The 22,182-nt window shown below is 49.0% G+C and overlaps 1 protein-coding gene across 1 annotated transcript; it reads left to right on the plus strand.

The window, feature by feature from the left end:
- Positions 1-662: 662 nt before the first annotated feature.
- Positions 663-21,732, plus strand: CIMIP2B (ciliary microtubule inner protein 2B). The gene is made up of 6 exons (XM_088473210.1): positions 663-827; positions 12,727-12,965; positions 13,459-13,661; positions 15,450-15,588; positions 16,802-17,023; positions 21,311-21,732. The coding sequence occupies exons 1-6, from the start codon at positions 760-762 to the stop codon at positions 21,397-21,399; spliced, it is 960 nt and encodes a 319-aa protein (XP_088329336.1). The 5' UTR covers positions 663-759; the 3' UTR covers positions 21,400-21,732.
- The last annotated feature ends 450 nt before the right edge of the window (positions 21,733-22,182 follow it).

The raw sequence follows: 22,182 nt of genomic DNA on the forward strand, positions 1-22,182 counted from the left end.
ACACACACACACTCATACACACACACACTCATACACACTTATATACACCACACACACTGACATACTCACCGCTGCTACAGAAGAGCCAGCTCCCGACGCTGGATGAAGAAGACAGCGCTGCAGAAGGTAAGCAATTAAGGACTAATTAAGCTAATTGGATACTTCCAATTGTTTAATTAGTCCTCAGGGAGGTGCTTTGGGGGTGTCAGAGCAAGTTTCGGTGATTTTACCTAAAATCATAGCTTTTAGGAAAAATCACGCTTGCTCAGGAGGTGCGTGATAAAATAAACTCCCGGCGCGTGTTTTAAACAAAACCATGCACCTAATAGAATAGCGAAAAACACGCACCTGCTGGAAAAACCTCACAGGTGCGGTGTTTTTTGCTATTCTCGCAGCCTATTGAATATGCCCCTATGTATCTCTAATATAAATTATTCTGGATTCCAGAGAACGGATCTTGGGGAAAAACCATGTTGATTTTATAAAGAGTGGGTGAAAGAATAACAAATGAATTCTAATTAAAAGTAATTGATAAAACACTGTAAAGCAGGTGCTTGTCAGGGTGGCAGGGTAACCTGGGCTGTGTTGTCTGCCCTGCCCTCCTCTGATTGCCTGGAGCCCAGGTCTCTCCTCCTCCAAACAAGTTTCTCATCATCCCTAACAACTGAACAGAATACACAGAGACACAGTAACACTCAGTGACACAGACACCAGAGACAACAGGGGGTGACACAGATCTCAGGGGGGACCCTCCTCATCATGGCTGCTACATTCCCCCCCAAGATCAGCCCCACGCTGATGACGCCAGACCCCCATTATATCCCAGGGTAAGTGGAGAAGCTACTGAGTGTGATCTGTATTATAATAACCCCACACCATACTGTACATATCCTCTGGCACTAAAGTTCCTTATTTATTAATAAGCACAAATAATATTTTCCTGGCTTTTCTCAGCTCTTCATTAAGTTTATCCATCAGCGTAGCGACTATTATGTTTGGGTTTATTTTCACGTAATATCAATTTCACAGTTTTTATTATTAATAGTCGCAGATAAATTATTGACACAATTGCAAAGAGAACCTTCTCCATGCAATACTATTAGTATTAGTAACATTAGGGGCGGAATTCAATTGTTTCCAGCCCCCATCGCGCCCGACGGAGCTATTTAATTGCTGCTCCTGTCAGGCGCGATCAGCAGTCAGCGGTCCATTTCAGCTCGCAGCCCCAGGGGGGTGAGAGCTGAAATGTGCGAAAAGTGACCTGTTTGGGTGCCCAAACATCACTTTTCGCGGTCGCGCCCAGCACTTTGGTTGGGGGTAGCTGTTTTACGTGGCTAAACCCAACCACTTTGGGCGCGATTAGCGCGAAAAATGGCAGCAAGTGAATAGCGGCCCGCGATCTCCTGTCACATTAGACAGGAGAACCGGACCGCATAAACAATTGAATTCCTCCATAATAGTTACATAATAATCATTATTTTCTGCCCATGTTCGGTATTCCCTAATTCTCCCTCCCATTCCCCCCTCCCACCCCCCCTCCTGTTGCTATGTTTGCGGAAAGTTGCATTTTTTTCTTTAGCGAAAACTTATTTACTTTGAGAACTTGTTAAAATACTTTTACAGTTTAGCATAGTAAAGGTCCCCTAAGGACTTTCGTAGAATCGGTTTCACAAATGGGATTGTGCCGCCGTTCGCCTGATCACACGTCTTGGGTCCTGCGCGGTGTTCTTGTAAAATTTTGGAACATGACATAAGCAAGTAGTTGCATTATGGACGCCCTAGCAACACTGCTTGTACAATATAATGAATTTTACAAAAATAAAGGACCAATGTAGAGAAGAAAAATATCTTTATATCACGGTGATACATAAATAGTGAGGTATAAAGATAGTTGTTACGCTGCCGGGGAAAACATCCGCTGTGGTCGTAATCGCATCATTCTTTATATGACAGAGGTTAGCATAGGCGATAACCACGCCAGCAGTAGGGATTTGTATGGTGAAGTCTATTTGGCAAGCACAGAATCTATACTTTTGCCCCCGCGATACCTGTTTTAGTCATTATTGCTTTCATTGTTTTACAATGCTTATTTCATTTTTGAAAACTTTATTTTGAGAATAATAAAATATGACCATCAGTGGTACTAGAAACCCAAAAGTGAAAGTGAAGTTTAATTAAGAATTTAGATTATGGCGTTTGGAAAGGGAGCGCGGCTAATTTCAGCATAAGCTTCAATCCAGACTGCTCTCCGTCCAACGGTTGGAGCAGCATTTTCTAATGAATAATAAAACGGACGGAATGGATAGAAGGAGGGACAGCTGTACACGTCACACATAAATTACAGCATGCATTAACAATAGGCCAAAGCACACAGCAATCCTATTGCAGGGGAAGAGAAGAGGCTGCTGCTTTACACCAGCACACAGGAGCATGTGCAGGGCTGGGGAGGGAGGCTGCTGCTTTATATCAGTACACAGCAGTGTGTGCAGGGCTGGGAAGGGAGGCTGCTGCTTTATATCAGCACACAGCAGCGTGTGCAGGGCTGGGGAGGGAGGCTGCTGCTTTATATCAGTACACAGCAGCGTGTGCAGGGCTGGGAAGGGAGGCTGCTGCTTTATATCAGCACACAGCAGCGTATGCAGAGCTTGGGAGGGAGGCTGCTGCTTTATATCAGTACACAGCAGCATGTGCAGGGCTGGGGAGGGAGGCTGCTGCTTTATATCAGTACACAGCAGCGTGTGCAGGGCTGGGGAGGGAGGCTCCTGCTTTATACCAGCACACAGGAGCATGTGCAGGGCTGGGGAGGGAGGCTGCTGCTTTATATCAGCACACAGCAGCGTGTGCAGGGCTGGGGAGGGAGGCTGCTGCTTTATATCAGTACATAGCAGCGTATGCAGGGCTGGGAAGGGAGGCTGCTGCTTTATACCAGCACACAGCAGCGTGTGCAGGGCTGGGGAGGGAGGCTGCTGCTTTAGACCAGCACACAGCAGCGTATGCAGAGCTGGGGAAGGAGGCTGCTGCTTTATATCAGCACACAGCAGCGTGTGCAGGGCTGGGGAGGGAGGCTGCTGCTTTATATCAGTACACAGCAGCGTGTGCAGGGCTGGGAAGGGAGGCTGCTGCTTTATATCAGTACACAGCAGCGTGTGCAGGGCTGGGAAGGGAGGCTGCTGCTTTATATCAGCAAACAGCAGCATGTGCAGGGCTGGGGAGGGAGGCTGCTGCTTTATATCAGTACACAGCAGCATGTGCAGGGCTGGGGAGGGAGGCTGCTGCTTTATATCAGTACACAGCAGCGTGTGCAGGGCTGGGAAGGGAGGCTGCTGCTTTATACCAGCACACAGCAGTGTGTGCAGGGCTGGGAAGGGAGGCTGCTGCTTTATATCAGCACACAGCAGCATGTGCAGGGCTGGGAAGGGAGGCTGCTGCTTTATATCAGCACACAGCAGCGTATGCAGGGCTGGGAAGGGAGGCTGCTGCTTTAGACCAGCACACAGCAGCGTATGCAGAGCTGGGGAAGGAGGCTGCTGCTTTATACCAGCAAACAGCAGCGTGTGCAGGGCTGGGGAGGGAGGCTGCTGCTTTATATCAGTACACAGCAGCGTGTGCAGGGCTGGGAAGGGAGGCTGCTGCTTTATATCAGCACACAGCAGCGTATGCAGGGCTGGGAAGGGAGGCTGCTGCTTTAGACCAGCACACAGCAGCGTGTGCAGAGCTGGGGAAGGAGGCTGCTGCTTTATACCAGCAAACAGCAGCATGTGCAGGGCTGAGAAGGGGCTGCTGCTTTAGACCAGCACACAGCAGTGTGTGCAGGGCTGGGAAGGGAGGCTGCTGCGTTATACCAGCACACAGCAGCATGTGCAGGGCTGGGAAGGGAGGCTGCTGCTTTACACCAGCACACAGCCGCATGTGCAGGGCTGGGAAGGGAGGCTGCTGCTTTATACCAGCACACCTCAGCATGTGCAGGGCTGGGAAGGGAGGCTGCTGCTTTATACCAGCACACCTCAGCATGTGCAGGGCTGGGAAGGGAGGCTGCTGCTTTATACCAGCAAACAGCAGCGTGTGCAGGGCTGGGGAGGGAGGCTGCTGCTTTATATCAGTACACAGCAGCGTGTGCAGGGCTGGGAAGGGAGGCTGCTGCTTTATATCAGCACACAGCAGCGTATGCAGGGCTGGGAAGGGAGGCTGCTGCTTTAGACCAGCACACAGCAGCGTGTGCAGAGCTGGGGAAGGAGGCTGCTGCTTTATACCAGCAAACAGCAGCATGTGCAGGGCTGAGAAGGGGCTGCTGCTTTAGACCAGCACACAGCAGTGTGTGCAGGGCTGGGAAGGGAGGCTGCTGCGTTATACCAGCACACAGCAGCATGTGCAGGGCTGGGAAGGGAGGCTGCTGCTTTACACCAGCACACAGCAGCATGTGCAGGGCTGGGAAGGGAGGCTGCTGCTTTATACCAGCACACCTCAGCATGTGCAGGGCTGGGAAGGGAGGCTGCTGCTTTATACCAGCACACCTCAGCATGTGCAGGGCTGGGAAGGGAGGCTGCTGCTTTATACCAGCACACAGCAGCATGTGCAGGGCTGGGGAGGGGCTGCTGCTGTGTGCTGCTCTTTCTTGCATGATGTGCCACTGTGTCTGTGCTGCTATACAGAGGTCAGTGGTAGTAGACAGGTAAGAAGTGTTACTTGGGGATGATCGCACCGATAAGGAGCTGATTGGCTGGAGCACCATTTTCATACGCAATGTGAATGATAAAACTCGTTGATCAATGAGGCCCTCAGTCTGCTGTTTATGCTACGATACCAATGCGCACATACCATGGACTATAGTAACTATGACACCTGTAAGCTATAATAATCAGCGATTAACAGGACTATAGGAACTGACACTCCAAACTCATATCATTCACACCAGGCAAGGCAACCACTCACGTCTGATGCGAGAAACCATTGGTACCCCATCCCCACTGAGAGGGGTGTACTAAGAGAGGAAGGGGTCCATGTACAGTCTCCATCCTGGCCCCCTCCTCTCTAGTCAGTGGCGCACAAAGTAGACTCTGGCGCTCTACCTTATTCTACTGCGCAGGCAATTTTACTACTGTGCATGCGTAAATTGCTGGGAAAATAGCCTCTTCCCCTTTTGTGCAGGGCTGTCGCTGCCAGCATGGGTATCCGGAAAGTATTAAAGAACAGTGTGTCCAATGTGGGCCCCTCTGGAGCGAGGGGCCTGTGTGCACCGCATACCCTATCCCTGTTATAGATAAACCACTGCCCACCGGGGCTTTGTTAGTGTTGCTCTGTGTTGTAATGCGTTCCATTTTTTGGCGACCATCTAGTTCTATTTTTTAGGTATTTTGAGGCTGGTTTCCCACTGGCGCTAGGAAAACACTGGTGACACCAAGGGGTGGATTCTGAGACGCCCATAAGTTTTAATGCACAAGAATTTCGTGGATTTCAGCAAACTGCGCAGGCGTTAAAGAAATAAATTAGATTCTGTGATGTCATTGAGCAGTTTTGCCTTTCTGGCAGAACCAGTTACCATGGGTGCCGCCAGGGCGTCGCAGTAATTACTGTACATTACAGCTTACAGGCTGTGTTTGAAAAATGACAGTTAGGAGCTTTTTTATTTCTCTCTTAGGGGTAAATTTACTAAGATGGGAGTTCTATTTAAGAAGTGATGTTGCCCATAGCAACCAATCAGATTCTACTTCTCCGTTATCTAGCACCTTCTGGAAGATAATACCTGGAATCTAATTTGGTTGCTATGGGCAACATCACTTCTTAATAGCACTCCCATCTTAGTAAATTTACCCCTAACACTTACTGTACATCAAAGAACCTGAAAATTAGAAGCTGTTACAAACAATTGATAGTGCCACGGTGACAGAATGACCCCAGTGACGACCAGATCACATTGGTTGTTGTTTACCATGGCACGTGGCGGCACGTGGGGGTGATCAGCGAGAGGAGCCACATACATTATTACTGTGGAAATATAAGCCACTGGTGACAGCGCAGGGCAGTGTCAGTGATCTGCTTGTTACAGAAAGTATCAGTGCTGGATACAATAACACAATGTGTTGTGTAACTCCCATGGCTGCCGGCCCAGTCCCCGTGTGTACACGTCGCCATAGCGACAGGACCAACATGAGGGACCTGCCATAATACAGCCAACAGGATTAACCCGTAGTTGTAAGCAGTCCCTAATTTCCAGGGACAGCCTCAGGTTTTAAAGATGTTGTCCCTGGCAATGTCCCTATTTATTTATTTATTTTGAAATTATCTGCATGACACCATTTCTCCATTTCTGCATGCTAGATGGTGCTCTGTCTGTGCATGGAGCATCCGCATCGATGTTGTGCAGAAAATCAAAGACGACATTGTTCCCATCCTGCACATTTAAGGGTTTATTTACTAAAACTTTCATTTCAGCAGAGCAAGTTTGCAAACTAGCACACCACAATACGCAACGCGTTTGCCTAACGGAGTAACTTACCATTGCTCCCATGCCGGGCCAGTTAGTCCGATAAGTCCCTACATAGCTAATAGTGACACTTTTGCCGCTAATAGTAGCACCAAAAGATTACACAGCCGAGTTGCATCTCTGCATTTGTACTGCGCACCCTCAATATAAGGTCACGCGCATGGACACTGTGGGGCCCTATTTATTAATCAGTGCATTTGCAATGCGATCTGGGCATAACACTGCCGCAATGACATTGCAAAATGCGTTCATAGCGCCGGAATGTATTATCCAGCACAGGCAGGGACATGGACTCGGAAAAGAACCCATCCCTGCGATGTGCCCGGAACGCTGTCGGGGCTACTGAGCATGTGCAATTCTGCTGACGGGCACATGTGCGCACGCCATCGCCAGGGGAGGGTTCCTATGGATCCCTCTCCCGGAAAGTTTTGCGATGTGTAGCCCACTGGCTACAATGAGCTAACGCCATCTTCAGATGGCGTTAGCTGTGGGGACCAATATCAGGAACGCATGGCATTCTGGAGGTTGGCAAATCTGGCAGCATCGCTACGATCCCTCTGTCATACATGGGGTTGATTGATACATACTAAATATTTGCTGTTACTCCCTGAAAATGGGTGTATGATAAATAGGCTCCTGTGAGAGCCAGAGAGATCCTGAGTGATCCCTCTTCTCAATACGAGCCCTCGTTCCTATCGGAAGGACCATTCTAACAGCATATTTCAGTTCTCTAAGCTTGATCATTTGGATTAATATAACGTTCCTCTGTACGCTGTATAGGGAATGTGTCGTAGTCTATATGAACGCAGGGGATATCCGTGATATCTCCTGCAGTAATAGATTGATATATTGGCAAAACATTTGTAATTGTTTCCGCATGTATAATGGGGCCGGGCACATTGATAAATATTCCCCTGTGCGGTGTTCTTTCCATTTATATAGACACTTACACTCCCCGAAATGGATCAGCAGCTCTGATTGGTGGAAATTACGTCATGTCCTTTTCCACGTGCCTGTTGTATTTCTGCGCATTTCTAATCGCACTTTGCCCTATATGATAAAACGCCACAAACACACAAAAGTGCCACGTGTAATAAAGACCGTTGCGTTGCCCCCTTCAGGCCGTGATTTACTTTCAGCCATAAATGGGGCTAAACCGAGCTGAGCTATGGGAGGTAAACATAAAAAAAAGTCTAATTCAATGAACAATGTGGGTCTAAAGGTAAATATGATTTGCTATTCACACTTCTGCGCAGTGCGGCCCCATTACATTTTCTTGCCTCTCCGTCACACACCTAGGCGCCCAATGAACAGTGAGTCAGCGTTTGCAGACCACCTCGGCGCACATGTGCAAAACCAACTGGTGGGCTCTTCAGCTGAATTTATCCACTATATTCATAAGCAGGATGGCGTCTCTTACAAGTGCTGCCGGGATTAATACCACAGAATGTTCTGCTACAGGTTCATTGGGGCTTATTTATTAAAAGGGTGCAATGTGCAAATACAGCCTATAAATCTAATCGGATCACAGCTGCGATTGTTGGGACAGGTTAGAAAGTGAAGGTTCCAATATGAATTTTATAGCACAATGGGCCTGATTCATAGATAGACGCAATGCCGATATTATCACAGCTGAGCGATTATCGGTATTTACCCGTGTGATTGACAGTCAGGAATGTTTGAGAGAAGTAACGGGGGGATTGGCGGCAATAATGTAGTCATGTCAAGACCGTTTACAGGGTGTGTCGCTGCCTGAAACTGATATCCCGTATGCAATAAAAATTGGCTCCGGCATCTCACTACACGCGGCCATTCTGTTACTCAGAAGGCCCGATTATTGAAGGATGCGAAGTTGCCGGTGGGCGGCTCAATACAAATCTAGGCGTCTGCGACATTTGTATATTTTTGCACAGTTGCTGCGTACAAATTTGTAGCTGCGACGGCGGCGGTATTAGCGTCTCTGAATCAGGCCCATAATGCATTGCTGGAAAACTTGATTTTCCTTCCACCTGGCTGTCACTTCTGTTAGTTTTTAACAATGGCCAGCAGAGGGCGCTGTGTGTCATATACTGTATAATATTACGTTATTATTTTATACATGTGTAACACCTGCTCGTCTGTATTATGGGGGGAGATGTATCAAACCTTGGAGAGAGATAAAGAGGGGAGAGATAAAGTACCAACCAATCAGCTTCTGACATTTTTCAAACCTCGTCTGGATGGGTGACAGGGTCACTTACTGGGACAGCTTTCTTCATAGGAAGGTAATGAAGTTTGGGGACAGGGGCGTATCTATAATGGGTGCAGGGTGTGCGGTGCAGGGGGGCCCACACCGCACATTCTGCACCCATATTTTTAATAATTACCTCTCTGGTGTCCCACGCCGGCGGTATCAGCGATGTAAAAATCTCCTGGAGAAATGGGCTCCGCTGCTATTTTCCCATCAATTTTTGCATGTGCAGAAGGGAAAACAATGGGAAAATGGCTGCCGCGACATGTTTCCACTGACTGCACAAGCGCAGTAGGCTCTGGACACAGGCTAGTGCCCAGAGTCTACTGCTGCGACGCTGCGCTCAGTGCACAGTATGCAGTCAGGATGCCAACGGTCTAAATCCCGACCATCGGCATCCCGACTGTCTAATCCCGGCAAGGGTCTAATGACAGGGCGTCAAAATCCCGACGCCAGTCATTTTACCTACTCCGGGAGCCCGGCATTCCGATTGAAGGTAAGCCGGGCGCCGGGTGCAGACAGCTGTGCGGGGGGGGGAGGGTTAGGTTATGGGCTCTTGGGGGGGACAGGGTTAGGCACCCCCCGGGGAAAGGTTAGGGTCAGGCACCCCCCCCGGGAGACTTAGGTTTAGGCTACGGGGAAGGGGGGGTTAGGTTTAGGCACACCTGAGGGAGGGTTGGGGTGGGGGTTAGGTTAGTTTATACTTACCTTTAGCGCAGTCGGGATCTTCACCTCTGCCGGGCTTCCGCTGTCAGGATTGAACCGCCGGCCATGCGGCCAGCGGTAAATCATACTGATCCCCAGTGCACTGCCGGCCACTGGAGAGAGAGGAGGGGGCCCCGGGCCAAGACCGCACACGGGCCCCCTCCTCTCTTGATATGCCCCTGTTTGGGGAGTCTCCAGCCGAGCCCAGCAAAAAGTGAGGTTCACCAGGCGTCAATTTGGGGAAAACCCTGTGACATATCGCACAGGTATGAATGATGGACCTTGTTCCCTCCCTTCCCAATAAACCACAATTACTCCAGTGGAGGAAGAAGGACCCTCTAGGGTACATAGTATTTATTACAGGAAAACTGAGGATATGCCAAATAGAAAATACTGTATAATATAATAATACGACTGTCGCTCCCCAAAGGATAATATAATAACACAATAAAACATTAGTCTACGCTCCACTAAGTACTTCCTCAGCCCCCGGTATCTTTAGCGTAGCTTAAATGAAGTGTGTGGTCCTCATTAGCGATCTACAGTACAGTAATAGTTCTAACTCTAGAAGCAGAATATTAATAATCCTTGTCGCTGCATATTGTGGCAATAAGAATGATTGTTTTGGGGAAATGTACCATTATTAGTCACCGGGACAGGGGCTCTGATAGGACCCGTCCCGGCGATCAGCAGGAAGAAAAGTGATTGCATATGTGATCACGTTACTTTTGGATCCAGTTGCCCTACTGCGCAGACACAAAGCGAAAAAGCCACAATTCACATCGGGATCTCCTCCGGGCCACCAGAAAGGGATCGTTAGATCCCTCTCCCGTATGGCTGCCCCATAGAAGGTAACGGGCTAACGCCATCCGAAGAACGCACGCTACGCTTCTCGGATTAAATACCGTCCCAATAGGAAACTACTGGGAGGGCTGGTGGCCAAAATGCAGGAGATATCTCTGATAACTTCCGCCTTCTGCTTATTGCATGCTAGAGATATTTTATGCTGTCCTTAAATATGCGGAAACACCAGTTACTGGTTACTTAAAGGGCAGAATTGCTTGATAAATAGGCCCATAGTCTGCCTTTCCCTCTCCCGTTCTCTTTCTCGCCTGATTCAGAGGTGCATAGAAATCCCGCCACGCCGCAGTTCTGAGTAAATATGCAAAATGCAGTAGCTGGTAGGATTTATACAGAGACGCCCACTGGCGGCATCTCTGACATGCCGCTCATGTGCCAAGACGCACCATCGATCTTCTGGGCAACCATCGGAAGTAAGCCGCCGGAGTCTCTGCAACTGTGTACACAGATGCAGTCAACGGACGCAACACGCCTGCTTTTGATTCGATACACAAACGGCACCTCCCACAAACGGTCACTGGCTGTCCGTCACTGTGCGTCCAAGCCCTTACTGCTACCACTGTGTAGTATAATAAAAAGAAAACGCTCAACGCCGCAAACATCATCATTGCGTCCACCCCTGAATCAGGCCCGGGGCGGGATACACGATGCTGAAAAATGCGGCCAAACATCCGAAAATGCAGTTTTCAGTGGTTTTACTGCATTTCCCATATGCACCAAGCAACGAAAATCAAAGCTTTCCAGAGCTTGTTCCCGATAGACAACGTCATCTACAGATGGCATGGCCTAAGAGAAGCCTACGGGCTTCTTATCGGAATTTTCTCCAAGAGGGATCCAATAGGATCGCATACGCTGGCCGATGGTCGTCCATGTACAGAGGGATTCCCGGGTGATAAGCCCTGAAATCACCACAAAGGACAGCTCTTATCGGGAGAGTCATCCTTTGCTAAAATCGTCATGCATATGGTGTTACTAAAAGTTGGTATGCATGCGATCATTTGTGGGATGTATCACATCAACCTCAATGAGCCATCCAGTACCTCTTTCTCAAAGGGTTCTGATGTGCTCCCTCTTGTCACATTCCTCAAACATAACTTTCGCTGTCCACTCTCTGTTGAACGCTTCAGGCACAACTGTCTAATTTTTTGGCCATTGACCATCGATGGTTAGCGGCCATCATCGGTTTCTTCCCAATGGTCGATAACCTGCCCATTGATGGAGGAGGTAAGATGGTCGAAGCCTATCCCTTTTCTGTATTGCGCAATTGCAGCCACAGTCTCCATTAATTTTCGCAATCACAGACCTAAACCCTCCACCCGATGGTTGAAAACCATCGACCATCGCTGACTAACCAATCTAAGGACAACCGTACAACTTCCTCGCTGTCACTGCAGACTCTGACAGTGGCTCCCCTTCCTCTCGCCAAAGGGACTAGCTATAAACATTTTAAACGTGGCTCCCTCTGCCAGGCGTCCGGTTGGCATGGAGATGATCTCTAGGCAGTGTCTTCACCGACCGCTGCATGGCTGATCTCCATCTTAACCCCCTCTCAGCCAGCCCACTGCTATTGGGCAGTAGGGGTTATATATCCCGGACTACTCTCCCAGAATGTTCGGAGGACTCCCAAAATTCTGCCACGTCCCAGTCGCACAGCGCATGAGTCCCGATTGTCAGCACTCAGAGACGCAGTACAGAATCGGACACCTGGTCCGTGATTAGTGGGCGTTACTGGGAGGTTTCAGAGGCGTGGCTAAGACAACCTGTGTGTGTGTGACGCCAGTTTATATAGCGCATTTGCATGATCTCGCTCTGCGGACGCGCACACATATGCACCTGTGCAGGCTCACACACATTAAGCCAGGACATGTTCTCACAAGTGCGACTCACTCGGACCAGCATTAATTAGGAGACGCATCAATTGCAACTGCTACAGGTCACGCTGACGCTTATTACTTTTAATAAAGCTGCCTATGCGAATACAGAGGCGTTTCGCAATGTGTATGATTCTTCATATTGTCTGTAAATTCTCCTTTTTTCCTGTGTCTGTAATTTATGCCCGTTTTGCCCCTCTGCATGCAATAGTGATTGCAATAGCTACAATTCTCATCATCATCCATGGCATGCCTGAGAGAGGTCCTATTGCCCCTAAGTGACCGTTGTGAAACCTATTGCCCCTAAGGGGGTCTATTTACTAAGCAGTGTTAGGAGACAGAGTGAAAAGTGATAAGAAAGTGATAAGGTGCCAGCCAATCAGCTCCCAACTGTCATCTCACAGGCTGTGTTTGAAAAATGACAGTTGGGAGCTGATTGGCTGGCACCTTATCACTTTCTTATCACTTTTCACTCTTTCTCCTAACAAGACCCCTAAGTGACCATTTGAGTCTGGCAGCTTCTGTTTATTTTATTTCATGTGAATATTCAGAATCAGACGTCTCTCTGCTCCTCTCAGGTACGGCGGCTTCTGCCCTCAGTACAAGTACAACCTGGGTAAAACATACGGGAAGCTGACCAGCCAGCTGCTGACCAGTCCTGATGTCCGCCACTCAGAGCAGCTGGTGCTCCAGTCGTACCCATTCCCTCCGCCTCGTAGAGACAGCTACCCGGGCTCTTCCCAGAACATCACAAGAAGGAAGAAGTCGCGTCTGGGAGATCCGAAACTCACCTGTAGTATGATCCCGGGATACACTGGTAATGTGGCCCCAAAGGGCCCAATGCTCTTGCCTATACATATTTATGGGGTAGACTACCAGGCCTTCTAAAGGGGACAGGTGGAGAAGTTGCCCCATATCAGCCAATCAGCTTCTAGGTCTTAGGAGAGACCTAAACGGGGCCACACATATAACAAATAGATTCTAATGAAGCAAGGCAGATACTCAATCCAAGTCAGAAGTAGGACCAAGTGATGGACTTTCTAACTAATGTGGAAGCATGCAGTAAGCAGCTAATAAATTATATGTACAGAAAAACAGTGGGTGGTGGGACCATATGCATGAAGATGGACAGACACTCACATTAGCATAAGGTAGTAAATCACACTGCCGTGGTCTTCCGCATTTGCGTCCAACTTGTGTCTGATTCAGAATCGGGCCCTTATTGGGGAATCCTATCGAAATAACATCTATTTTTTTCTCTTTAATGTGCACTGAAACCCCTGCCATCCCATCTCTCCCTGTGTTCTCAGGCTTCATCCCCCGAGCGCAGAAATTTTACGCCAAGACTTACGCGGAAACTACTCGCGATGCCCTGAGCGACTTCCAGCTGGAGCAGCAGGTGCAGGAGAGCCAGCGCCAGGAGCAGTTGTTGCTCAGTAAGCTGCAGACTGGCCAGCAGGTGCCTCATACAGAGCATGAGCAGCAGGTGCCTCATACAGAGCATGAGCAGCAGGTGAGGCAGGACCCTACGTCGCCTCCTTCTCACATTGGGGGAGGTGTATCAAGCAGCCTATAGCAACCAATCAGCTTCTTCCATTTTATTGAATGTGCTTGATATATCCTACTTCAAAGCTGATTGGTTGCTATGGGCAACGACTCTACTTCTCCAGAATTGTATGGACCTATAGGGGGTCATAGAGCCTCTGCAGCTGTATATAGTCCATTTGTGTTATTTTACTGTCACTACTGACACTGATGGGAACATAAAGGGGCTGTGTAGGTGAATGAGCCACTCTCAGCACTGGGAGTATCACATTTATTCCTGTGCCACCTCCACTCTGAGCATTAACACCCGTCCCTAATACCACTTACAGGCCATGGCTGAAGAATGTCCCTATTCGTATCCCTGTGTATGAATCTACACAACGGCTAACCCCAATTACAATATTTTTCTCCTATAAAACTAGTATGATGGGCACCGATAACTTCACAATAACTCCGATGCTTGGGAGAGTCAGTGGCAGACTCGGACGTGGCTCCTGCAGCGATAGGGCAGACATGATGTATAGCCATGGACCCAGCACAGTACGGCTTGTTGCTAAGGAGACGGCCATGTCTGAGCCTGCAGGTCCTAATTTTTGGGCAGAAGCGTCAGAAGGTGCCGAATGATTTTCATGGGTGGAATTTTGGTTAATAAATAGTCCCCATAATTAGGCAAAGTCATTTCTCATTACTATTAAATGGTTTTACTGTGTAAAGCAGCAAATATCTATCACATTGACATAGGGGGGGAAGTTACACAGGGGCCCACTCATCATGTGATAAATGGCCCGTTAACCATGCGGAAATGTTAGTTTCTGCATATTTTAATTACCTGGCCAGTCATCATCAGGGGTCCGATAGGACCACCTGATATTCAGCAAACTCCGATAACTGAATTTTTTGGAGTTCGCTAACTAGAACAAGCGCAATTTTCAGTTGGCGCTTGCTCTCGTAGCCTCCTATGTGAAGAATCTGAGCGGATCCCTCCGCCACCTTCACACTACCTCCCTGGCGGCTTTGCGCATGTGTGACCTTGGGAAGGAGGTAATTAACGCAGGTTTACTAAACGAGGGAACAGCTGCTTTTCGGAGCAGCTGTCCCCGCACCGGAGCAATGATGAATTACTCCGGTGTAAATGATCCCCCGCTGCGAGTTGCGTACTTACGTATCCCTCGCAGTGAGACCATTACTTACCATACGGCCTCCGATGATGAATAGGCCCCTCAGTCTGTGGCTCATTAATCACTCGATGGACCGTAGAGACAGATGAAACCCACCACAAATTTACTTGGTGTGTCTACATGGTCCGCATTGCGGCGCTTACCCTGTGCGCTTTATACAGTATATGCTTTCCTCATTTATATTTCCTATCATAATCTTTCTGTAATGAAGCTGGAGCAGAGATAGGCAACCAGGCACACTAGCTGTTCTGGAACTACAAGTCTCAGCATGCCCTCACAAGTTGCTTAAGCCTAAGCTTCAGGCTCTTCTCATTTTTATCTGACTTATGGGGAGATTTATCCAACTTTCGAACACAATAAAGTGGCGAAGTTACCCATAGCAACCGATTAGCAGCAAACTGTCATTGTGTTAGATAGAAGCTGATTGGTTGCTATGGGTAACGTCACTCTTTCTCTCGCGAAGGTTTGATACCTCTTCCTTTAAAACTTGTCTCAATGTCATCTCCATACAATGTGTTCTTGCTGTTGTTGAATTGCGCTGCTGTGTGATTTTGTTGGTAACACATTTGCGTCTGCAGCTTATCAGCGCCAAGTACCGGACTCCGCTTCCAGCCCTGTCTAACGAACCGGTCCCCTACGTCTCTCCCAGCGCCTACCAAATACATATCTCGCCTTACTACATGGAGGACCACAACCCACACAAGTACTTCATCTCAGGTGACGCTGTGATTGTGTACCAGACTGACCGGTTCTGTCCTATAAACCAGTTTATAATAAGACTACTGCAGGCGTGTCTGTGCAAGTCATGAGGCTCTAAGGTCACATGAGAGATGACCTTCTTAACTTCTCAGCATCACAAAGGGTTAACTGATTAGCAAATTGCAGCAACAACGTGACAAGTGCCAGTTATTATAACCCACTGAATGCAAGACAAATTGCATTGCAGCAGCTCTTACATATCCTAACTGAATTGTTAGATACAGTACAAGCAAAAATATCCAGCTCACAAGTATATAGGTTAGAAAATATTTAGGCAGTTGCGTTCTTTTCCCCTGCACTGCCTCTCCTTGGTACTGTATATGTCCCTATACCCCAACATTGCAAAACGACCGAAATCTAGTACAAAATCCTCCTTGGTCATGTCATGCACCTAGATTTCCACCAGCGTGCACGATGGCGGCCTACGTGGAGCAGCACACATTTGCTCTGGCCGATAAATGGCGTTAGGTGGAGCGAGGGCGTCCTGGTGAAGTATAAAGTAGACGCACTGGCGCACTTTTCAGAAATGAAGCCCTTTGTGCCAGTTTCCAGCAGATTGGATGAACCACAGTAAACCCAACTAATCAGGGTGTCCGGGGGGGTAATTACCAGCTGAAACGTTTGTTGTACGCTGCTATTAGCCCAGTGACAGGAGTCCAAACTAAATTATTCTGTCATTTCATTGGATTCCATTATCTTGATTTGAAAAAGCCAGGACACTCACATGACCAGAAATCAGGACTAAAAGCAGCTGCATACGTGCTCTTAAGTCCCAACATGGAAATATAGTTATTGGAACCTATTTACTCTGAACCAGTTAATTTAGATGCATCAGGCTTTTGAATTATGGGAAATTAAGGTTAAAAAATTGTGGCTGGATAAAACTGGGAACTGTTCATGGACAATCAGAACATGAGGGAGTCCTACGTATGTCTGAGAAATGTTTAGCTTAATAAAGCAAAGCAAGAACACTAGCATGCGCCATAACAAGTCACTCACCAGGGGGCAGTATTGTACTGGAGTCTTACCCTGGCAGATGATGCAGACTGGCAGCTACCACTCATGTAAATGTAGAGATAATAGATGTTCTGTGCTCAGTCGCTTACTCCCATATTGATTTGTATCACATATCTATATATTTTCCTGTAATCAAGAACCCCTGTCCCCACAGGTTACACGGGGTACGTCCCTCGCTCACGTTTCCTCTTCGGCACTGGTTACCCTCTCACCACCAACAGAGCTATGGTGGAGTTTGGTCACAAAACCCTGAGAAAGAGCCCAAGAGTGATGGAGCAGCAAGAACCGCGAGAGGGGAGTAACCCGCTGTCCGACCAGAGCCACATCTATTTGGAGGAATTGGGGTTACTGCCTCGTTACACGGGATATGTACCAGGTTAGTAAGTGCTCCATGCCATATGTACGTTATCCACATTCCCGAACTAATCCGGCCTCGGCATTTCTTCTTACCCATCGCTCGCCATGAACTTACCATGGCGGTGCCAAGAGGCCTAACACCGAACCCGCCATATGCTCCATCTTCTTGTTTCTTTACCCCTCTTAAAGATTCTCATTTCTGAAACTTATAGAATGAGAAGAACCGTTGGATGAAACACTCAAGTGACTCAGTAAATTCTGGAGTAGAAAATCCCTTAAATCTACTGGACGGGCAGCACTGGGGCATCAGTGGTGACAAGGAACATGGGCGACAGAGGGAGGAGGGTGCACAAAGGATGGGGGCAAACAGGAGAGAACACAACTGAAATGGGGCTGGTATCAGGGGAACACGCCAGAGATGAGAATGACCATGTACGGTATGAGAGGGTCGGGCAGGAGATAGGTGGGGATAGGCTTAGGGGGCTGAAAGGAGAACGGGGTGGGGGCTGAGATTTTGGAGATCTCTGATGAATGCAGACAGCAGGGGTAGAAGATTTATGTTAGATTTATCTTAGATTGTCAGCTCCTGCCCCTTGTGTACACTTGACTAGCATCTACATGACATATAGGGGTAAATTACTAAGCGTCGGGTTTGTGACTTTGGAAACTAATGGGAATCAACAGTGGTTACTTTTAATAAGGTCAAAACGGCCTGCAGTAAATGTTCTATTTGTGGATTAGAACCCGCTGTCAAGACGCAACTGGCAGTGACGTAAATTCATCCCAGACGCAAGTTATAATTTGGTGCCCCCCCGTCACAGCCCCTGACACTGTAATGTAGCACTTTGCATGCAGACAGGCTATAGATAGACGGAGGCAGCAGCTGATGGTCTGACATGGAGCTCTCCACTAGTGTATGGAGGCTTCTCAGGTGCCGGGAAGGGGTGCCATGTATTGGGAGGCCATGACAGTACACTCCGGGTATATAGTTACAGCCCTAAGTGTGGGGAATATGTTGTGGACAATGGAGGAGGTGCCCCTCCAGAGCTGGAGCCCGGCAGCAGGCGCCTCCATTGTCTCCCATAGTTCTGCCCCTGGCAATGGGTTCCATCAGGTTCTAAACCCCAGCAAACCCACTGCTTAGTAAACCTCGCCCATAGCCTCCTTGAGCATGGCACTTTGTGGTAACCAAGGAGAACTACAAGGCTCAGCATACCGTGATTACTGTATATGATCTTTGCATTAATCCCACTTAGCACACAGGTGACAAAAATGATTCTTCCAATATACACAACCTATGGAGGTATAACACTTCTTGTGCAGTGTAATCCAGAGTACATTAATGAGATTGTGCCGTGTTAATGGTTTTACACTAATGGCGCTTAGTCATACACTGTATTTAGTTAGAGGGCTGCGCAGGAAACTATTCTGTCCTTTGCCCCCTAAAGCTCAGTGCAACAGGGGCGAATGCCCATAAAAAAGTGGGGGTACTTCTGCTCATGGATAAATTTACTAAGAATAGTGTTTGCCATCGAACCCGTTCTGCTGGACATTGTCGAAAGGTTTTGCACTCCAAATCTCAAATATAATATGAATTGTTTTTTTGTCTGTCGGTTTTAGGGCTTGATTTAGCTGATCGCAGATTCCCGACTACTCTGCGAGTGTACAGAATGGGTCCTGCGTAGTCGCACGCACAGGGCCGGATTAAGAGTATTTTTCTAACCCCTACCCTAACCCTCCCTCCCAGGTGCCTAACCCTAACCTCCCCTCCTAGTGCCTAACCCTAACCTCCCCTCCTAGTGCCTAACCCTAACATCACCTCCTAGTGCCTAACCCTAACCTCCCCTCCTAGTGCCTAACCCTAACCTCCCCCCCTAGTGCCTAACCCTAACCTCCCCTCCTAGTGCCTAACCCTAACCTCCCCTCCTAGTGCCTAACCCTAACATCACCTCCTAGTGCCTAACCCTAACCTCCCCTCCTAGTGCCTAACCCTAACGTCCCCCCTAGTGCCTAACCCTAACCTCCCCTCCTAGTGCCTAACCCTAACCTCCCCTCCTAGTGCCTAACCCTAACCTCCTCCCCTAGTGCCTAAACCTAACCTCCCCTCCTAGTGCCTAACCCTAACCTCCCCCCCCTAATGCCTAATCCTAACCTCCCCCCCTAGTGCCTAACCCTAACCTCCCCTCCTAGTGCCTAACCCTAACCTCCCCTCCTAGTGCCTAACCCTAACCTCCCCCCCTAGTGCCTAACCCTAACCTCCCCTCCTAGTGCCTAACCCTAACCTCCCCCCCTAGTGCCTAACCCTAACCTCCCCTCCTAGTGCCTAACCCTAACCTCCCCTCCTAGTGCCTAACCATAACCTCCCCTCCTAGTGCCTAAACCTAACCTCCCCCCTAGTGTCTAAACCTAACCTCCCCCTCCCCGCACCCTAATCCTAACCCTCCCTCCCGAGTGCCTAACCCTAACCTCCCCTCCTAGTGCCTAACCCTAACCTCCCCTCCTAGTGCCTAACCCTAACCTCCCCTCCTAGTGTCTAACCCTAACCTCCCCCCTAGTGCCTAACCCTAACCTCCCCCTAGTGCCTAACCTTAACCTCCCCTCCTAGTGCCTAAACCTAACCTCCACCTCCCCACACCCTAATCCTAACCCTCCCTCCCTGGTGCCTAACCCTAACCTCCCCCTCCCCGCACCCTAATCCTAACCCTCCCTCCCTGGTACCTAACCCTAACTTGACCTCCTAGTGCCTAAACCTAACCTCCCCTCCCCGCACCCTAATCCTAACCTCCCCTCCCCGGTGACTAACCCTAACCTACCCCCCTACTGCCTAAACCTAACCTCCCCCTCCCCGCACCCTAATCCTAACCTCCCCTCCCCGGTGACTAACCCTAACCTACCCCCCTAGTGCCTAAACCTAACCTCCCCCTCCCCGCACCCTAATCCTAACCCTCCCTCCCGAGTGCCTAACCCTAACCTCCCCTCCTAGTGCCTAACCCTAACCTCCCCTCCTAGTGCCTAACCCTCCCTAAGTGCCTAAACCTAACCACCCCGCCAGGGGTGCCTAACCCTAACCTTCCCCCCTAGTGCCTAAAGCTAACCCTCCCAAAGTGCCTAAACCAAACCCCCCCCAGGGGTGCTTAACCGTAACCTTCCCCACTAGTGTCTAACCCTAACCCTCCCTAAGTGCCTAAACCAACCCCCCCCAGGGGTGCCTAGCCCTAACCTTCCCCCCTAGTGCCTAACCCTCCCTAAGTGCCTAAACTGAACCCCCACCAGGGGTGCTTAGCCCTAACCTTCCCCCCTAGTGCTTAACCCTCCCTAAGTGCCTAAACCTAACCACCCCGCCAGGGGTGCCTAACCCTAACCTTCCCCCCTAGTGCCTAACCCTAACCCTCCCTAGTGCCTAAACCTAACCCCCCACAGGGATGCTTAGCCCTAACCTTCCCCGCTAGTGCCTAACCCTAACCCTCCCTAAGTTCCTAAACCTAACCTCCCCCCAGGGGTGCCTAACCCTATCTCCCCCTTTCCCTAGCCTAACCCTAACCCTCACAGGGGGGGGTGTCTAACCCGAAGTCCCCACAGGAAACCCTGAAACCTAACCCTCCGCCCCCCTCCCCCCACGAGGCTGTCTGCACTCGGCGCCTGGCTTATCTTCGTTCCGCATGCCGGGCATCGGGCTCTTGGAGTAGGTCTAATGACAGGTGTCAGGATTTCTACGCCTGTCATTAGTACCCTGCCGGGAATTGACAGTCGGGAAGCTAGCAGTCGGCATTTCGACCGTCGGCTTCCTGACTACATCCCCTCCAATTTTATTAATATTTCCTTCAACCCTGCCCAGCTAGATAAATCTCACCCGGGACTCCTCTTCTCTCCTCCTGATGCCCCCTCCACTCAATGTACTCCCATGTATTCTAGAGAGTATTCACATTCCGCTGAGATCCAATGCCCAGAATCAGCCCCAGAGACAAATGATACACTGTGTGGAGCCAGGTCTCTCGGTGAGCAGCCGCTCTGGTCATCTACATGAGGAGAGGTCGGGTACATTGTTACTGTAACCTGCTGTCCACAATGTTCCCTATAGATATTACCTTGTACAGGACACATTGTAAGAAGTGATCCTGGGAATTATATCCAGGATACAGGACTAGGGAAGAGGCACATGGTCATTATTCAGTTTTATAATGGTTAGGAATAAAGAACTTCATGAATAATATCTTAATATAGAAATATCTTAAAAAATGAGCTGGTGAAATTATAACCAGACTTTTATAAGTAACATCTGCTGATCCTGTGCCATCCTGAATGACAGGTTACAAGTTTCAGTACGGACACACCTATGGATATCTCACCCAAAATGCACTTGGTCAGAGCACGATGCAAAAGCAGACGGTGAATTAGGAGCCGGGAAGAACCCAGCGGAGGAACCTGTAGAACATTAATCTCTTGTCCGGCAGCAGAAGGGGGCAGATTTCCTCCTATGCGGAGCTGCGTACTTACAGATGTGTCCAGCAGGGGGCTTAGACCTCCACACCTCAAACCATAGAGGGGGACGCTGATTTTCATCCCTATCCACACTACTGTGCAGGAGATACATGGTGGAGTAACAGGAACCTGGCCAGTGATAATGTGCCACTTGACAAAGTTGTGGAACGAGGTGAATTAATCATTATCCAAAAGCAGAGTGGAGACAATCATTACTTTTACCTGTAATAAATCAGTTTGTGTGAATTATATTCTGTGCATTTATCTTTTCATAGCGGAGGCTCCCTCACCAGGCACAGCGACACATTTCAGTGTCTCCCTCGGCCATGTACTGTCCTAGTCTGGAAGCCTCTGGTGATAGTTCTCACAGGTGACGGTTGTGTGGCTTCCACTGATCTACTAACCTGCAGTGTTATCCTGGTTCTGCTGCTCTAGTGTTCTGTGGGATCCACTTCACTGGTGTTATGCTGGATCCGCTATATACTTATGTGGGATTCACTCCATTAGTGTTATGCGGGATCTATTTCATTGCAGGGTTCTAAGGGATCCGCTCCAGTAGCATTATGTGAAATCTGCTCCACCTGTGCTATGTGGGCTTCACTTCACTGCAGTGTTATGTGGGATCCACTCCGCTAGTGTTACAGTATGTAGGATCCATTACAGCAGGGGTTCCCAAACTCCGCCATTGCAGTCCACGCT

Source organism: Taudactylus pleione, unplaced genomic scaffold, assembly GCF_031769625.1.
Source record: "Taudactylus pleione unplaced genomic scaffold, aTauple2 ptg000131l, whole genome shotgun sequence".
In the NCBI taxonomy this organism is placed as follows: Eukaryota; Metazoa; Chordata; class Amphibia; order Anura; family Myobatrachidae; genus Taudactylus; species Taudactylus pleione.